This window comes from Balearica regulorum, chromosome 3, assembly GCF_011004875.1.
Source record: "Balearica regulorum gibbericeps isolate bBalReg1 chromosome 3, bBalReg1.pri, whole genome shotgun sequence".
Classification (NCBI taxonomy): domain Eukaryota; kingdom Metazoa; phylum Chordata; class Aves; order Gruiformes; family Gruidae; genus Balearica; species Balearica regulorum.
In genome coordinates this window covers 92416964-92435748 of record NC_046186.1, presented here as the reverse complement: position 1 = coordinate 92435748, position 18785 = coordinate 92416964, and the positions used below count along the sequence as shown (strand labels likewise).

Here is an 18785-nt window from a genome sequence, read left to right as displayed (position 1 = left end):
CATCGGCCCCTCCCGCCTCCGCCCTTCTCCCCACCCCTTCCGGAGGCCGCTGCCCCGCCTTCCGCCCTCGGGCACGATGGCGGCGGCCGGCCGGTGGCGGCGGCGGTTGCTCCTGGCGGTGCCGTGGCGCGGGCGTTGCAGTCCCCACCGTGGGGCCGCCGGCTGCCCGTCGGCGGGGCAGGTCCGCGCCACCTTCCTCCGCTTCTTCCAGGAGCGCCACGGCCACCACCGCCTGCCCTCGGCTCCTGTGCGGCCCCGCGGCGACCCGCGCCTCCTCTTCGTCAATGCGGGCATGAACCAGGTGCTCCCCTCACCTCCGCCGGTCCCCTCGCCGCCTTCCCGGGGCCTCCGTGTCCTCGGGAGAGGGCGACCCGTTTCACGGAGTGGACTCGCTTCACGGTGGGGTGGGCTCCCGCGTGGGCTTACCGCAGCGCTGCCCTCCCGTTCGCCTCAGCGCTGCCCCGGGCGCAGCCCCCGGCGCTGGGCGGCATCGAGCAATAGCGGGTGTTTCTCTGCCTCGATTTCTAGTTCAAGCCCATTTTCCTGGGCACGGCGCACCCCCGGAGCGAGCTGGCGCAGCACCGGCGGGTGGTGAACAGCCAGAAGTGCGTGCGTGCGGGAGGGAAGCACAACGACTTGGAGGATGTGGGCCGAGATACCTACCATCACACGTTCTTCGAGATGCTGGGGAACTGGTCCTTTGGGGATTACTTTAAGGTGAGGCAATAGGAGCGCACCCTCTCCAAGGGGAAGTATGGCCTTTCTTTCAGAGCTGTGCTGTAGTGCTGTAAGACGGCAGAAGGCATATTGGTAAGTTCCAAATTATTTCTTGGAAGCTCCGTGGCCTGGAGCAGAGGTAGTCAGCTGGTGTGCTGAATCACTAAATATGCCCTGCAGACTCTCAAAGCAGTCAGCCTTTCAAAGCTGTGAGCAACACATTCAAATGAAAGTTCTCTGTGTGAATGCTAGTGTTCACCATTTAACATGGTGAAAAAAGTTTTCCAGTTCATTTGATGCTTGTTGCTCAAAGGTTTGAAAAGGGAAGAAGGATAAAGGATGCTAGTTTTTTTGTTAATAAGTACATTTTTTCTATGGAAAGGAAGTAATCCATGTAACTCTTGGTAAGCACGTGGGTGTAGACCATGCTGTGATCCTGAAGGTCTCCTAACGTTTTAGGAATGTCAGTTTTCCACAGGCAGCAGTGAGCTGTCTCACTCGCCTGACCCTCATCTTGCTCTTTGCAATATGACTTAAAATTGGGAAGGGAGAGAGCAGCTGAAATTAACTTCTTTGGTGTTTGACTGCCATTGTAAAGAGCCTCTCTGCATCACTATGCATCCCGGTTTACTGTGCTTTGTTTATGTTCCCTGCCTGTTCAGGAGGAGGCATGCAGCATGGCCTGGGAGCTCTTGACAGAAGTCTATGAGATCCCCAGAGATCGTCTCTACGTCACCTATTTTGGCGGAGACCCCTCTTTGGGGCTGAGTGCAGATGAGGAGTGTAGGGATGTATGGCTCCGCCTGGGGTAAGTGTGTTAGAGAAGGGGTTCCGAGCAGCAAGTGCTGACATTTCAGTCTCCATGGTCTCCCATTTGCTCTTTAGTTGATAGGAATCAGATGTAGGGGCCGAAAGTTGTGTTTTAAACTCATTTCATTTCTGGTTTGTTTGGGCTGTTAACAGTCAGCTGAGCTCTGAGTGCTCTGGGGCTCTTGGCCTTTAAGCTGTTTCTCAAGATGTTATCAGTCTGGGGGGCTCTGTACCTAAGACTGGCTGGCCTGGAGGAAGTGTGTGAGGGATGTCTGATCCTTTGCTTCCTTTCCACCATGAGCTGCGGAGAGCGTATTCTCTGAAAGCTAGCAACGGCTGCTTCAGTGTGAGGATGAAGCCATTGCAGAGAGCACTGCTGTGCTTTGGGAGCTTGTTCCAGGCTGTATGTGGGCTTTGAACCCAAGGCAGCCAGCTCTGTGCCACTGTTGGTGTTCAGCCTTGCCCACCATGATCAGGTCTTGGCTCTGCTGGAATACCCTCCGAGGAGGAAAGCAGCTCCAACAGACCCAGTGGAGAATCTGTCTCCATCAGCAGGAGCCAGACTGAGTTTGCCAGCCATTCTGGGCAGTGAGTAAGATCCTGTCTGGTTTGGTCCAGCTTGTTTCTACTAAGGAGAGTAATTCTGTATCAACAGAAGTAAAGGAATCCTAATGTGTTTGGTTATTGAGTTTGTAGTAGTCAGAATGGATTCCTGCCTTCCAACTTTCTCTGTGATCAAGGCTACTGCGTGCTTTGTGTGCGTGCCCCAGCACTGCCACCTCTCTTGTTTGCCTTTCCAGCGTGCCTGCCAGTCACGTGCTTCCTTTTCCAATGAAGGACAACTTCTGGGAGATGGGGGACACGGGTCCCTGTGGTCCCTGCACAGAGATCCACTATGACCACGTGGGTGGTGGCAGAAATGCTGCGGCACTGGTGAACCACGGCAGCCCCGATGTAGTGGAGATCTGGAACCTGGTCTTCATGCAGTACAGCAGGTACCACGCATCTGGTCTGAACTCCAGAGCCTTTCCCCCTTGTCTGACTCCCAAACCATACCTGTATGTTCTCAGACATCTCACTGCTTTCCAGGAGGTGGCAATACAGGAGCACGAGGGAAGCTGTGGAGATGTGTCCAGTGTGGCTCTTGGTCCCCTTTGCTTTATTTGTCCTGTCCTCCTTCAACCTCTGCTGCCTATTCTCCATCACTGCTGCATCCCAGAGGTCTCTTGGGGTCTGCAGCTGGCAAGAGAAACCTGCAAAAGGATGAGAAGGCCTTGGGCCTCTGTTCAGGGATAGTCTGTCTTGACTATCTGATGGTCAGAGTCCATCTGTCTGACAATGCCAAGGCAGGCTGTTGTCCCTGAGCTTGCTTTTGTTGTGTCACCTGTTGTTTCCATCCCTTGTCACTCTCCCATTCTCTTTGACTCACCAGCTCCTTTCCTTTGCCCATGAACTGACCTTTGCTTCTCTTTTGCCTTTTATTTTTCCTGACTGGCTCACAGAGAGGTGGAAGGGAATCTGCTTCCCTTACCACAGCACCATGTGGATACAGGAATGGGTCTGGAAAGGCTGGTGACAGTTCTGCAGAACAAACGCTCCAACTACGACACAGATCTCTTCACTCCCATCTTAGATGCCATTCACAAGGTGACGGTGCTTCTGCTCAGAGTCACAGCTAAGCAAAAGTTCCTTGAATGCAGACTGCTTGCCTGCTACCATAGTACAGCCTTGTCTACATGTGTTACTGTGCAGTATTTTGAGACAGGAGGTATGTCCAGCCAGGTCCAAAGCAGCATTCTGGGGAAACTGGGGAGAATTCCACATTGGAATTCCGCTGGGATATTGGCACTGCAAATCCATTTTTCCTCTAAAGTTACTTAAATTCCTCAGTGCAAGGGTATTGGCTGACCTGTCTTAGGTGCAGAAGTCATGGTCTATAATGCTCTGGAAGGATGTAGAGTACACCTCAGATGCGCAAGGTTCAGAGTTGGTTGAGAAGCATGATGTCAAGTGTAGCTGGCTGCCTCTTATGTTTAAACTTTTCCTTCTGCAGCCATTAATTTCTGCTGATCTATCACCTAACTTTCTCTTCTAGGGCTACAGGGGGCCCAGATACCAAGGTCTGGTTGGGGATGCTGATGTTGGGCGTGTGAATATGGCCTACCGTGTGGTGGCGGATCACGTGCGCACCCTGTGCGTGTGCATCACTGATGGCATCTACCCAGGCCTCTCTGGAGCAGAGTAAGGACATATGGAAATGGCATGGGACGAATGGAGTCAGGTCTAGAAAGGAATCCAGATATCCAGGGGAGAGGTTCTGGTGCAGGCCCAAGATAGGGAGTGTGTGAACTTTGGGGAGGCAGGAAGGTGAGAGCCTGGAAGAGGTTCCAATCTGCAGGCTCACTCTTAGATGGGTGTAGAGTGTGGGGAGCAGCTGGCCTGTGTCAATATATCAGGCCGGGGAGCTGTGGGTTGGGGTGTGCTGGATGTGGGAGCTGGGCAGAGATGCTCGCATGGCTGCCTGGTGAATCCTGCCCTGTTTTCAGACTGGTGTTGCGTCGGATCCTGCGCAGGGCTGTCCGCTTTTGCTCTGAAGTCTTTCATGCTCCACCTGGGTTCCTGGCCTCCCTGGTACCTACTGTAGTTGAAGTGCTGGTGAGTAAAACCTACTGCCTTGGGGGAAAAAGAGTATCACACATGTCCTGTTCAGCCCCATGTCCCTTTCCTGTACGCTGTCAGGAGACAACGTTGTGAAGGAGTTCCAGGAGGGTGTATCTGGTGGTGTGCATCACAGCAGTAAAAATCTCTTGTCTCCTGATCATTTGTGATGGGAGGGAGGGGGCCTAGTGTGACCAGTGGTACAGTCAGCACAAGCGTAAGTGCACACAAGTGCACGTTGTTGTTTCTCCGAGGGCAGTGGCTTCCAAGCTGTCATATCTGGTTAAAACCATCTGAAATTGGTCCCTGTGAGTGCTAACAGCATCCTAAAAGACAGTGCTTTCTTCCCATTGTAAATGGATGTTTGCCAAGAGATGCTGTGCAGGAGCTAGCAGAGGCAGGTCACAGGGAGCTAGCCAGGAGATAGCAGCTGTAAGTCCATGTGTAATTCTTCCTCTGTGCTGCTGTCCCTGGAGCTGTGCACTGGGGCTCCCTTTACCTGCACCTGCCTGAGAAACCTCTGTAAAGCTTGTGGCATGCTGTGAGATCCACTGAGGAAGATGCTGAGGATGTTGTCACTAACTGAGGCTCATTTCACAGGGAGATGCCTATCCAGAGTTGACAAAGAATGCAGACCAGGTGAGCAAAATGGAATCCCCTGGAGAGAAACCCTATCTGTCATTATCTTTGTGAGGCACTGCTCTCAGGATCAGAAGTCAGTCCTGCCTTGGGACTTGGCTGGAGGAGTTTGCATAGCTTCCTCCATAACCATGTTGTCATGGGTGGGCTGAGATGTGCTGGGAACACGTTTGTATCCTGGGCACAAGAAGTATCTGTGGTAGATTTCCTTGTGGGAGCTCTACTAGATCCTTACTGGGGACTGCTTGTGGTGATATAACGCAGCTGTTTCTCCAAGAAAGCTAGAGTAGCTCTTTTGTGGAGTGCAAGTACAACCTGTGTTAGCCTGGGTACCCTTTATCCAAAGTGGATTGATGATTTAAGGCTAGTCCCGGCTTGCTTCTGCTGACAGCAACTGTGGCGAGGAATTTCTTTGGCTGTTCCAGCCATACAATTTTAATTGGGTCACGGGCATGAATGTCTGACAGGGAGCATTTGGCAGCCTCCAGCCTTTCCTGGGTGGATGGTCAGTATTTCCTCGACAGGAATAGTGACAGGAGGCACAAGGACTTTGGCACTGTTTAGTAATGCATCAGAGCCATGTTGTGATAGATACTTACAGAACAAAAAGGCTGGTTCAAGCAGACGCAGTATCCCTGGTAGACACTTGCTTGATTTGCTTTGAGCTGATGGTAGCAGGGCTGGGCTGAGCTGGGGAACTCCCTGAGGTGTTGTGGCTAACCCTTCTTCTGATCCTTGGGCAGATCATGGATCTCATTAATGAGAACGAGGCTGCTTTTCTGTCTTCCCTCGAGCGTGGGAGGCGCATCATTGAGCGGACAGTGCAGCAGATGGAGCCCTCCACTAATTTCCCAGGTGAGTCTCCCTCGTCTGACAAGCTGCACTTAGAGATGGTTTGATCCAGGTCCTCACAAGCATTGCAGTCAAAACTGGTGGATGTCTGCCTCCCCCATGTTTTCGGTGACCTTCTAGCCCCAGGCAGGGGAGCAGATGTTGCTCCTTTCTCTGGATTGTAATTGTTGTCTAGTACTTTGTTGTCACAACAAACTAGGCACCAGGAAAGCTAGAAACATTCCCTTGCTGCTTTATTGACTGATTAACTAGATCCTTACAAGACACAGCTGCAAGAAGGAGCTCAGGACCCAACTTGTGCAGCTGCCTGTCTAGATGTGCTGCACTGAGTTTTAGCAGAGACGGGGCTGTGGATCATCATTAATACTCAGTTCCAGAAAAAACAACTGCATGGCTTCTTTTCCCTTCCCCATTACCAGTGCGGTTGCACACAACGCAGGTGAATCCAGTTACCAAGGCATGCACTAGACTGGTCCCATCCAAGCAGATCTTGAGATGCCTTCGCTTTCTGCATTCACACAGGGTTCATGTCCTTCTTTTTGTCCTACAGCTGAAGTAGCCTGGTCTCTCTATGGGAATTTGGGATTCCCTCTGGATCTGATTGACTTGATGCTTGAAGAAAAGGGAATCAGTTTGGATTCAGCTGCTTTTAACAAACTTGCTCTGGAAGATGCGAAGGTAAGAGGGAGACTTGCCTTGTCAGAATAATTCAGAGCCTTCCCTCCCTCCTGTGAGCGTGGAGGCAGAATTCCTTTCACTGCTGAGGCTCTTCAGATGCACCACAGGGCTGCGTGCCTTTTCCATGAAGGGGAAGTGGGTCAGAAACAGTAGTGGGGTCACAGTGCCTTTGCTTGTGGGTGTGGGTCTGAGAAGTATTGACTGGTGATTCTCTTCAGATCAGTAGAAGTGTTTTATGATGCTGACTGTTGCTGGAGTAAAGGTTATAGAAGAATTGTATAGCTTAGGAGTGTCATCTGTCAGTCATGTAGTCCAACTCCTCACCCAAAGCAGAGCCAGCTTAGCCCAAACTGCAAGTTGTTTATGAAGAGTTTACAAAATCTCCTTGGTCTGTGTAGTGCTGGAAGACTTGCTTTGCCTGCCCCCACCCCACCCCCCGCCATGCAGTAATCAGCTCAAGGCTTTACTCCTGAGCTTTAATGGCCTGGAAGTTTCACAGCTACACAGCAAGCTGTGCCGGGAGGGTTGTGTTAGCTGTTGCTTATGGCCTGCCTCAGGACTAGCACAGGGTGTTATTGAGTACCTGTGGTTTGAAGGAATGGGGTAGATTTAGCAATAGTCTCCATCAGCCTGGATCTAAACAAGCCTTTTCTAGGAAGGTAGAAGTAGTTGTTCCTAGCCTGATAGCTCTCGCTACCGGTTTGAGTGCCCCCAGCTATCTCCCCTGTAACTGTGCCTTTGCTCCACTGCAGCGCAAGGCTGGTGGCCCACAGGCAGGACAGCTGGAGGACACAAACACGTGCCTTGATGTGCACTCACTGGCTCGGCTGCAGAGCAGCAACGTGCCAGCTACTGATGACTCTCCAAAGTACGCCTACGCGCTTGGGCAGCACGGGCAATACGGTAAGTGGCCAGGTCCCCTCTGTAAGGCAAGCCCTGCCTGAGGGTGCTGGAATCCCTCAAAAGACTGCTTTTACTGCCTAACCTCATGCATGCAGAGCACGTCGTTTGTGGCTCAAACCTGTCTGCCTTGCTGTTGCATCTTTTCTCTGCCCCTGTACCTCATCCCAAAGTAGATGCTTTTCTTATTGCTGTTGGTGTGTCCCCAGGAAGGCTCTGGGCTGGTGACAAGGCAGTGAGCTGTGGGTTGGTATGACTGTGCCGTGGTGAAGCAGGGACTGTTGATTTCTGCTAGAGATGAGTCTGTCCCCAACAATTAGGCTTCTGGGCGTGGTGCTAGGAAGAATGAAGAATAATTACACAAAGGGTTTAGGTAGTTGTCTAAAGCCGTGCACTTGCTATTTCTTTGACAGACCACTAGATGCCAGTGCAGGCTTTTTAGCATTTAGGGTAACTGGGCTTGCTGATGCTCCAGGGAAAGCATAAAGCTAAACCACAGAGAGTAAGAGGTGGTGTGGCTGTCACAAACAATTAGAGATAGCTGTGTACAGCCAGCTCCCTCTTACCCAGTGTGCTGGTGGCAACCCACACTAAGCAGCAAGTGAGGCAATTCAAGCTATTTATACTATGGCAAGAGCCCAATGGAGGAAAAGCACCCAGCAGTGACATTGGCTGACATCTCCAAGCTAGCACTGTCCCACCTCCTAAGTCTCCAAATCACTGAGTAATTCGAGTTCAGGAGATCTTGGATGTCCAGTTTCTTGATCAAAGGAACATCACCTTCACAGTTGGATCAGGTTGCTCAGAGCCTTGTCCATTTAGATTTTCAGTATCTTTAAGGACAGATCCCAGAGCCTCTCTGTTCCCTGTTCTGTATCACTCTTAGTATGAAAAGGTTTTTTTTCTTTATGTACAACCAAAATTTCCCATACTGTACGTATAGTCTCACAAATGCAAAATAGGGGTGAATAACTGCTTTCTTTGACTTGCTGGCTATGTTTGTGTTCAGTCAGTCTTCCTTGCTGCAAGGGCACCCTGCTGACTTGTGTTCAGCTTGCTCCTGAGGACCCCAAGGTTTCTGTCAGTCCGTTTCTGTAACCTGCTGCGATGCCTCTGAAAAGCAGCCCTGCTTTTCAACATATCAACCAGTCACCACCAATTCATTGCCATACACAAACAGGATATGGGCACATCCCATCTTGTTGTGGATAGTCATCAATGATATTAGGTGTTGGCCCTAATATCAGCCACCAAGTAGCTCTACTTGTAATTGAATATCAATTGAACATTGAACTATTGAGCAAGTCTCTGTGGGGCCAGCTGCCCAGCCAGTTATACACCCACCTTATGGTCCACTGGTCCAGTCCATATCACCCAAGTTTGACTTCAAGGAGCCTACAGGAGAGCATGTTAGAAGTTTGCTGGGTCAAGGAAGGTGACATCCCTGTCATTCCTTGTCCACCAAATCTGTCATCCTTTCAGTGTAGTAAGATATAGATGTGTCTGTGCCGCATCTTGTTCTGTCAGGCTTATGTGGAGCCAGATTGGGCATCCTTGCCTGCTTACCTGCTACTCAGCAGGTCTGTCACTAGGTACCCGAGGGGTGACTTAATTCCAAATAACAGATCCTTTGTCTTTTCTGCCAATAGCTGTTCCTCTCCTACCAAGACAAAGGGAAGTGCCAGCTTTCAGTATAGACAGGGTGTTGGCAGGGTTGGCATGGGAAAGCAACCCCTCCTTTCCTGTTGCAATCTGACAGGGTGTATGCACTAATTGCTGCCATCTTCTTCTCCCTGACAGAGTTCAGCCCATGCCAGGCCACTGTTCTGATGCTGTACAGAGATCAGTCTCTCCAGAAGGAGGTTGGGGCAGGGCAACGCTGTGGTGTCATCTTGGACAGGACTAACTTCTATGCAGAGCAGGGTGGGCAAGCCTCTGACCAAGGCTACATGATACGTTTAGGACAGCAGGTAAGATCCTTTGCTGCCTGAACCCAAGGCCGCCATGGGTGCTGATGTCAGGCAGAATTCCCCAAGTGATGGACTGTTTTACTGTGTTAATTTGCAAGCTGCTGACTCTTGACAGTTCCCTTGCTTCGCATCAGGGTTGGTGAGGTGAGGGAGAAGCAGCAGTAACTTCAGAGGTGTACTTGCTGCTCTGGCTGTCTCTCTCAGCCCTTTGCAATTTCTTATTGCTGGGGAAGACTAAAGTCGTCTTGGATCTCCCTTCAGTGTGCTGCACTCGCCAGCTGGGGTTGCAGTGCAGAGAGAAGGCAATGATCAGAGTCCATGAGCTGAGGAACTTGTCTCTGGCCAGTTCTGGATGACTGCAAGCAGTGCCCAACCTGAAACCCAGTGCAAAAACTCTTATCCCTCCCAAAAGCATCAGGGAGGACCTCTGCTTCTGCAGTATGTTCCTTCAACCTTGCCAGAGGGAGAGCTTTGACCCTCTCCCGGGAAGTTACATGGGGCGCAGCATTTTTTCCTTCCCACATTCCAGCCCTTGAGAATCATCCCGGGGCATTGAGACTGCCTTTTTAGCCTTGCAGAATGTGATAGTGCCTTGCTCAGCACTTCTCCCCAGTCTGAAGCGGGGTTCAAGTTTCTGTTGCCAGTCCAGTGAGGCAGAAATGGCACCTTGGATGCCTGAGACAGGTGCCTTGGCAGCTGCTGTCCACTTTCTCATGGACAAGCATCCCTGTTAGGAAAATTCATCAGCATGGGTAGTGTTGCTGCCCCTCCACTGCAAGCTGACAGCCTCAAAATGTTGTGCAGCGAGTGACTGGGTGCAGGGAAGGTCTGAGGCACTCTGGTTACATTCACAGTAAGCTTTTCCCTGCTTTTCCCACCCCATTCCTGTCTTTTAGGGATCAGTGGGAGTTGTCTTTCCCAGTCAGATCAAGCAGGAACCCGGCACAGGTATTTGGATTTTTCCCTGTGTCCTAACTCATCTTTCTGTCTCTTTGCTCAGGACATACTGTTCCCTGTAGAGTCAGTTCGTCTCTGTGGTGGTTACGTGGTCCATGAGGTCACTGCTGTGGAAACCCTGCATGCTGGGGACCAAGTGCAGCTCTTTGTGGATGAGGTGATAATTCGCTGCTCTTAACCTTTTCATCTAGCCTTGCTTTGAGAGTCTTGTGATGTCCTGAGTAACCTGGGTACAGCCGAGCCTTGTCTCTTGTATTCCTGAAACTGTTCTTCATCATGATGTGCAGTGGGAAGAAGACCTCACAAGTGACTCTGATCTTTTATGAGCCATTGGCCTGTCCAGAAGTACCCTTTGCTGTTTTACAGAGGTGATCCTATGGGAAAAGAAGTTAGACCTGCCCTGTGACATAGATTAATCTGACAGCTGTACTACCCATTGTTTTTTCCCCCACCTTCTCCCATCCTTTCACATGCAGCATTTCCCTTATCTCTTCATGCCATCCCCTGCTCCCCTGAGCTGTGGAGAACCAGCACTCCCTGCCAACTTGTTTGTGCTTTCAGGCCCAGCGGCTGGCCTGCATGACGAACCACACAGCTACCCACCTGCTGAACTTTGCGCTCCGCCACGTCCTGGGTGACAGCACAGAGCAACGAGGGTCACATGTGACAGCAGAGCGGCTGCGCTTTGACTTCGATGTCAAGGTGACTCTGGACTTCTGTTTTCTTGATCTCAGCAGTACCAACATCCCAGTACGGGCCTTCTCTCCAGGGATTTTTTTGCCTCTCGCCATAATTGCACCTTTAAAGACAGGTCACATTTTATCTGAGCAATGAAACTGGCCCTCTGGAGATGACTAGTTCTGCTTTGCATTGATCTGACTCTGAGGAGGTCTTGCTGAGGGGATAAATGGGGGTCAGAGAGGAAAGGATTCAGCAAGGCCAGTGGACATAGGGCTGATCTGAGTAGTGTAAAGGAGCCTCTGAGAAATTCACCAGCTCAGCTGTGGCATGTGTCTGATGTCTGTGCTGGTCATCCAGTTGAGAGGGGTTGGGGACTTAAAGCTGTTGGATCAGGCTGAGCACTGGCCCTGGTAACCTGTTGCTTGCTGCAGCGTCTCTCTTAACGAGTTTGGTGGTCACTCTTGGATCAAAAATCCTTATGGGAGGAGGGGGCGGGAGGGTCATGATGCTCACAATTTGCCCTTACAAGTAGGGAAGATGAGATGCAAGGGGTGTCTATGTCTGGTGTGCCCAAGCTGAGTTCCCTGGGGGCCCTTCCCCAGTTCTCTCTCCTTTGCTCTGTACCTCTCAGGAGGCTTCTCCATAAGGCAGCTGATTTACTTTCTCAGGGCCCTGTGACTGTGGAGCAGCTGCAGCAAGTGGAGCAAGTGGTCCAGGATGTGATCAAACGAAATGAGGTTGTGCATACGGCTGAGGTCCCCCTCACATTGGCAAGAAGAGTTCAGGGACTCCGTGCGGTGGATGAGGTATGACAGGATTGCAGTGCACATCTTCATGAGCCTTCTCCTTCAGCAGGAATCATCTGGGTCACAAGAGATGTTGACACAACAGATTTCTGTAAGGGAATTGACTCCCAAAACTCAGGAAGGAAAATAGGACAGAGATGAGATCTCAGGAGCACCGTGTTGTAAAACATGGAGGCTGGTGATGCATAGGCTTTCTGCTCATTTCTTTAGACCAAGAGCTTGCAGTGTTGCCCAGTTGTTTCTTTCTCCCTATGGTGGCTGGTTGTGGGGGAGAAGCAGTGCTGCCCCTGACTCTGGGGCTACTCTAGAATAGGGGAAAAGGGAGACAGAGACCTGAAGCCATGTAGTTAGTCTGTAAGTGCCCCTGAAGGACCATCTTGTTAGCTGCTGATCCCTGTCTCCTCTGTCAGGGGTATCCAGATCCAGTGAGGATAGTGTCCCTGGGGGTCCCTGTGGAGAGTGTGCTGACCCGCGACTCTGAGGCTGCAATGCAGACCTCTGTGGAGCTCTGCTGTGGGACGTAAGTGACTTTTACTTGCAGTCAGAAGGTGTTTTTGTGGGCACTGGTGGCTGAGGTAGAGATATTCTTGCAAGTTCCATTCCATGTCCCTGTGCAACTAAGTTCCCTCGCCGGAAAGAGGACAGGATGGGCTAGTTATGAAGCTTTGGAAGTCCCATGGTGAGAAAACTTCAGGGAAATGCAAAGCATTTTTCCTTGCTTCATAGTCTGAAACCAACCTGGAAGCCACAGGGCACCAGCAGAGTGTGGGAAAGGGGCATGTGGCCCTGGTCACACCAGAGTTACAAGGCTTTGGGGTTGCAGGAGGGCTGAGGACCCAGCAGGAGACTCTGAGATGGTTGTGAGATCTTGAGACCACTCTGATAATTTTATTTATCTTCAACCTCTTCTGCTTTTAGCAGTAATGAGAGTAGAAGAAGAGATAATCAATCTTAGGACAATGCTGACACCAAAAAACCCAGGAACAAATTGGCCTTTGAGCAGACACAGCTGAAAATGAGCAAGTTTCTAGTCATGAGATCATTCTTGTGGGAGTAGAGGGACAAGAAACTGCATAGGAGTAGAGATGATCAATTCTTGTGAAGCTGTCTGAAACGATTACTTGTGGTAACAGAACCTGAGACAAAGTTACTGTTTTCATATCCAGTGTTGAATAGCCAAGAAGGAAAGGGGAGGTTGTCAGTGCTCTGTGACTTCACACCTACCCTGTAACTGGAGTCTACTGGCCTGCCAAGAGAGTGATGGAGTTGAAGAAAAAAATCACTTTCTACAAGGCTCAGTAGCAGCTGAGTAGAAAAGAAAAATCCCAACTCATTCCACTGCTGAAGGAAAGGAATGCAAGGCAGAACTTGGCTGTTACGTGCCATTTGACCACAGCCTGGGCAGGTATCAGAGGTTCCTCTGGAGCAGCCTCAACTCTGCTGTCTCTTGCCTGACAGGGTGCCATCAGGATTTTAGGAATGGGAAAGGATTGAAGCCATTTGGATTGGGGAGGGACTGCCAGACTTGAGACTTGCCTGAAAGGAAAGCAGGCTTCCTGATTTCTGTTCTAAGAGCAGCTTGTTTTCTTTCCTCTTTTCTGGTGACTTTGCAGGCACCTTCTACAAACAGGAGCTATGGAAGATCTGGCCATCATCAGTGAGCGTCAGCTTGTTAAAGGGATTAGCCGTGTCATTGCAGTGACGGGGGGACAAGCCAAACAGGTAAGAAAAGGGAAACTGAGATTTCTGCCGTGTCAGGGCAATACCAGAAGGACCCAACTCTGTAGATTCCTGCTTAGACAATTAGCTTCCCCTTGCTTTGGCTGGAGCCTCCCTGCTATCCCTGATCTGGCTTCCTCCTTTGCCCCTGGACACAGCTCTGCTGCCATCCCTCACTGTTCACCTCCACTCCCCCCTGTTCTAGTCTCCTGTCTCCTTGACCTTCATTCCTCCCCTCAGACCCCTTTTCCAAGATAGGAACTTGGCACAAAATATCAGGAAGCCTCTAGACTATAAATGTCAGTCCCCAGGTAGGTATTTAAAGGTGTCATCCTTTGTGCTTTGGTTTCACCTCCTGCCTATCACAGTTGGATTTGCACTTTATGATTAAAGGGCTCTGGCCTCATTCTTACAGCCCTTTTGCTTCTTTTCTTTAGTCTTTTTCCTGCTAAAATGTTGTTCCAGTCTGGCTGAGTCTGTATAAAAAGTAAGCAACTTACTGTTGTGTCCATGAGATCGCTCTGTCCTTTGAATATCTGGAAGTGTTGGGGGCCCTGCAACCTTGCCTGCTTCCTTTAAGGCTGCAGTCAGAGGAGAGTGACTCACTGTCAGTGGAACTGGAAAGACTAAAGGCAAAGCCCACCCCTGCAAATCTGTTGCTTTTTTGGCTGGCTGTCCCCTGTGCAACAGTGTCCCTAGCAAGGCTTTCTTTGGTGCAGAGGAATGAAAAGCTGCAGGGCAGATCTGCGTGCTTTGCTGGAACTGCTGACCTGGAGAGCCCCTGAGAGGAGCTGCGTGCATGTGTTAATCAGCCGAGGGAGACTGCAGGCATGAGGGAGTAACTTGAAACAAGGGATGCGTATCCTAGCTACGCAGAGCAGTCCTCATTGTCCACAGCTTTTCTTACATACTCTCTGCTGTCCTGGTCTAAAGTCTCACAGGAGCATCACAGGAGCAAAGATCTGGCAGGAAGAAAACACTCCAAACCATAAGGGTTGTCACTGGTGAAAAAAGCTTGTATTAGCTTTTTTTATTAGTGGTAGCAATGGTGTTGGGGAAAGCAATAAGAAATACACCAAGATCAGCTGAACTCGGGAAATATGCTTGAACAGCTGATTAGGTTTCTTTAGTGTTTCTTTTGTTTCTTCAGTCAGTAGTTTCAAGAGTGCATTTGCTAATGAAAAAGAGCATTAAGAAATTACTGAGGGTCCCAAGTTTTTCTCAGTGAAATCCTGATGATTTGGTGTGAGATACTGAGGAAACATAACTGCATGACAGCTTGGTCCCCTGGGTGCGACCATTTAGTGTCAGTTGCAAATCTAGAGAGGAACGTTCTATTTCAGAGTCTCTTGAGGACAGTCATTCTTAAAGCCTCTGTAGGTGTCTTCCCACTGGATTCTGAGCAGCATTTCAGTGTTTATGACCCTGCTGCCCCCCAGTTTCTCTGTCCCTGCTTGTTCTTTCTGTTGCCGCATTTGAAGTGTTCTCTCTCTCCAGGCCCGGGAAGTAGGCCAGTGCTTGGCTATGGAAGTGGACTCTGTCTCCCTACGAATGAAGCAGAGGAGCACCTCTATTCCTGAGATGCAGAACCTCTCCAAAGAAGTGGGCCAGTTAACCAAGGTAAGGGTTACACTCCTGTACAGAAAGATCCCAGAGAGGGCTCTATACGTTTGAGGCACGTGACTTCTTCCCTACTGGGTTCACATCTTACCATGGGTCAATAGCAAGGGCATGTTGCTACCTGCTGGTGCAACTTTGGTCACAAAGATTTCAACCAGTATTTAGGTGCCTCTGTTGCAGATGACTTGCTGCCAGTGGGAATGTGAGAAGGCAGTGGGAGGGAGGGTAAAGCAGTGAAAAAGGGTCCTTGTGCGTTTCCCCAGGCTTTAGATACTCAGCTGAAAAGAGAAAGCTACACACCACAGTGACTGGCTGGGCTGATCACATAGGGGTGTGGGAGGGTCTGGGAAGAGGCCAGGCTCCAGCCTGACCTCCCAGAGAACTAGTAGTTTATTTCTAGGTATAGTTTAGTATCCTTACAGAGCAATTTGTCTTGCAGGTGGTGGCTAGCACTGCAATGCCCCAGTGGCAAAGAAAAGAACTACAGACCATCCTTAAAGCACTACAGCGAACAGCCAACACAGCCATCAAGAAACTGGAGGTGCAGCAGGTACTTTGGCAGCAGCACGCTTGCTGCAGCCTGCTAATAGCACTGTGTGGTGTACACCAGTGGACCTGGTGTCTCTGTCACGCTTCCCAGCCGCTCAGTCACTGGGGTCCTGTTAGAAGGCGGGAGAAAGCAGGTACAATCACACACAGTGCAACACAAGCCCGCTGTTGGGTTGATTTCACTGGCATTAACCAGGGCCGTCATTTAAAATGGCAGTGAATGACTGGGCTTTTGGTACCTGCAAAATCCCAATGTGTTTCTGCTTGTGAAGGTGGAGAGCCTCATATCAGCACTTCTGGCAAACCCCAGCAGGCAGATACACATCACTTCCCTGTTTGTACATGGAGAAGATGAGATGGCCCTGACCACAGGGCTTTACAAGGTTCTGCAGTAAGACAGTGGCAGAACAGAGCCTTTCTCCCAGCCATATGGATATTGCTGTGGCTTCCCACTGCATTTCTGTTTTGCCAATTTACATTAAAAGCCCTTTGGAAATGCTTATTGGTGACTTAATATTCTCAGTAAGAACTGCCCTTGAAAGTAGGAGCATCTTGCCACAGGAGCCTTCCTGAGACACGCAGCAATATGTAGGTCCAGGAGAGAAGCTGGGGACCAAATGGGTCACTGTCTATTCCACTTTTGAAAGGGTTCATCTCTGCCTGCTTTTGAGGAAAGAGGGTTGTACAGGTCTCCATGTGGAGATTTCAGTCTGCCAGTCTTACTTTGACTTCTAACATACATCCAGCCCACCGTGTGCCACCTGCAGCCCCTCAAGTGCTGTGTGTTTCCTCCTCCAGGCTGAAGAGAAGGCACAAAGCCTGCTAGCGAAACATTGCAACCGACCTGTCATCATTGATACTGTCCCAGCTGATTCTCTCTCAGTGAGTAATCCACATTGCTTGCTGGTTCAGTGATACCTCAGGTGCTGCATACAGTAAGAGGGAGCTGCTGGGCACATATTTTGCTGCATGCCAGTCAACTTTGCTGTAGCCTGACCCCACTTCTCCCTGTCTCTCCTAGATCCTAATGAAGGTAGTGAACCAGCTGTGTGACAAGTCTCCTGGCACATCAGTCCTGCTGCTCAGTCCTCAGGCCTCTGGTGAGGTGCTCTGTGCCTGCCAGGTGTCCAAGGTAAGAAGTGACACGGGGAACCTGCCTGCAAAGGCTGAGCAGGTTCCAGTTGAGGCTTCTCCTGGGATTCTGCCCGATGTTGGTGGTTAATCACATGGGGTAGGACCTGAGATGATGGTGCTGGGACCAGATGCGCTTTCAGTCTCCGCTGGGCACAGATATCCCTGGATCCTCCAGGCCGTGTTTGCCCAGGGGCAAGACACAGCATTAACATGTAAGCTCAGCCTTTGCAGTCCCTCACAGTCATGACTGCCTCAGGTTAGTGAGGGCCCAGGCTGGGTGAGGAGAAGATGTTGTTACCTTTCTTTATCCAGACTGCAGAGTGCTCCACAGTCCAAATGACTTTGCTCTGTGTCTCTTCCCCAGAATCGCCTCCCTGAGTTCTCTGCTGCTGACTGGGCCGTGGCTGTCTGTGCGCAGATGGAAGGGAAGGCGGGAGGCTCTCCTGTTGTCGCTAAGGGCAGTGGAAACGCCAAGGGCGTGCAGGGAGCCCTGAATACTGCACTGGAGTTCGCTCAGAGTAAACTGTGATGCTTTGGTGGCAGGACAGTTGTATGCACCCCAGCTGCAAGCTACGTGGACGCTTGATGCAGAGCACATCCTCTGCTGATGTGAAAGGTTTAGCAGCTCCCACGCTGAACGTTGCTGCAACCACTGCACCGGAGCACTTGACTTCTGACCATCGGGGATCAGCAGAGACCCCGCTCCTGATCCCACCAACAGAGCGATGCTGCCCATTCTCAGCATGAGCATACAGGGATTGAACCTTGGAAAGCACCAGTTGCAACAGCAGATCCTGCTGCTTCTGCAACACTGCAGTTCTTGACACAAGACCAACACAAAGGCTCCGTGAGAGCATGGAGAGGTGGCACAGTGTTATCCTAAAGCCATTAAAGGGTAGAGAGCATCTGATCCCCTGATGTTTCTTGTTAGCTGCACCTTTTTTTACCGCTCTTCTCTGGCAGAGGGGTTTGTTCTGTCCCTGCAGCCCTGCAAGTCAGCACACACTCTTGTCTAAGCAGTCCCATCCTACTGCAGAACTGAGGATATCTCTCTGATTAAAAATGCTACTATAATTTAGAAATGGGAAGAGAAGTCCCACCCTGCTTGTGGGCTCAGCCTTGTTAGGCTATGCAACCAGGTGGTGTTGAAGCCAGTCCTCAGTACTGAAGCATGGAGGGAACAAAATCATCCCAGCCTCCACTTCTTTGCTTTGGATGAATGTTCTTATCCTTGTTTCTTCCTGCCACTCCCTTGTAACTCTTTCCTTCTCATGCTGTGTTCTGGCTGTTTACTTGCCAGCACCTAACTAAAAACCACCATGGATCTGGTGAGTTGTGTGAATGGGAACTGTTGCTGTGCTGCAGCATGGAACTCAGGACACTTAGCCTTGAGGTGAGCAGGTCTCTCTCCTAAACTGGTCATTTTTCAAAAGCGCTAGCAGACCCAGCAAACTGAACTCATAAAGACATTTCAGACTTCAGTGTTAGAGTGATGTCTAGAGCACCGTTATTTTAGATACTGTATGGACCTAAATAGAGATCACACATGGTAGCTGAGGCAAAGGTGCAACAGGATAGTGATACGAGCAGGTTTCACCCTGTGAGCAGCAACAGGAGGCTGTCGGGGATGAGTTTCACCAGCAGCTAAGGTTGCCTGGCACTGTGGAGCGAGGTGGAGGAGGCAGTAGCTGCATGCTTTTGGGGAGAGAGGGAGGGTAGGTGGAAGCACAGTGATGCTGATGGATGGGGAGCAGGAAATAGCTGTTAAATAGATAAGGAGTCTCCTACTGAGAGACCAGCCACTTTTAGCTGTCTTCATGAGAGGGAGAGGGTGATCAGCTGCTGTGAGCAGAGCCTCCTCTCCCTTCTCTCTTCAGGGAACAGCTCACCTGCAGAAAAAGGGAGGGGGGCTTAGAGGCATCACTAGAGGGCAAGGGGTTTTCTTCCCTATCTCGGTGGCTGTCCAGCCCAGTATCTCATATGTGGTCCTTAAGGCTCCTCATCTTTACAAAGTGCCAGGAAGCTGGTTTTGCACTTGGGTAAGTGCCTGTTGTAAATATGAGGACTTGGAGGCAGAAGGAATGGGGAGCCTTTA

The 18785-nt window shown here is 50.5% G+C and overlaps 1 protein-coding gene across 1 annotated transcript; it reads left to right on the top strand.

The window, feature by feature from the left end:
- The first annotated feature begins 47 nt into the window (after window positions 1-47).
- On the top strand, window positions 48-17608 carry AARS2 (alanyl-tRNA synthetase 2, mitochondrial). Its single transcript, XM_075748992.1, has 22 exons — window positions 48-301; window positions 529-717; window positions 1380-1525; window positions 2328-2522; window positions 3030-3174; window positions 3623-3768; window positions 4074-4182; window positions 4786-4824; window positions 5568-5679; window positions 6227-6354; window positions 7107-7257; window positions 9055-9224; window positions 10225-10338; window positions 10743-10883; window positions 11531-11668; window positions 12079-12188; window positions 13282-13390; window positions 14885-15007; window positions 15447-15557; window positions 16355-16438; window positions 16578-16688; window positions 17055-17608. The coding sequence occupies exons 1-22, from the start codon at window positions 77-79 to the stop codon at window positions 17217-17219; spliced, it is 2961 nt and encodes a 986-aa protein (XP_075605107.1). The 5' UTR covers window positions 48-76; the 3' UTR covers window positions 17220-17608.
- Window positions 17609-18785: the final 1177 nt, after the last annotated feature.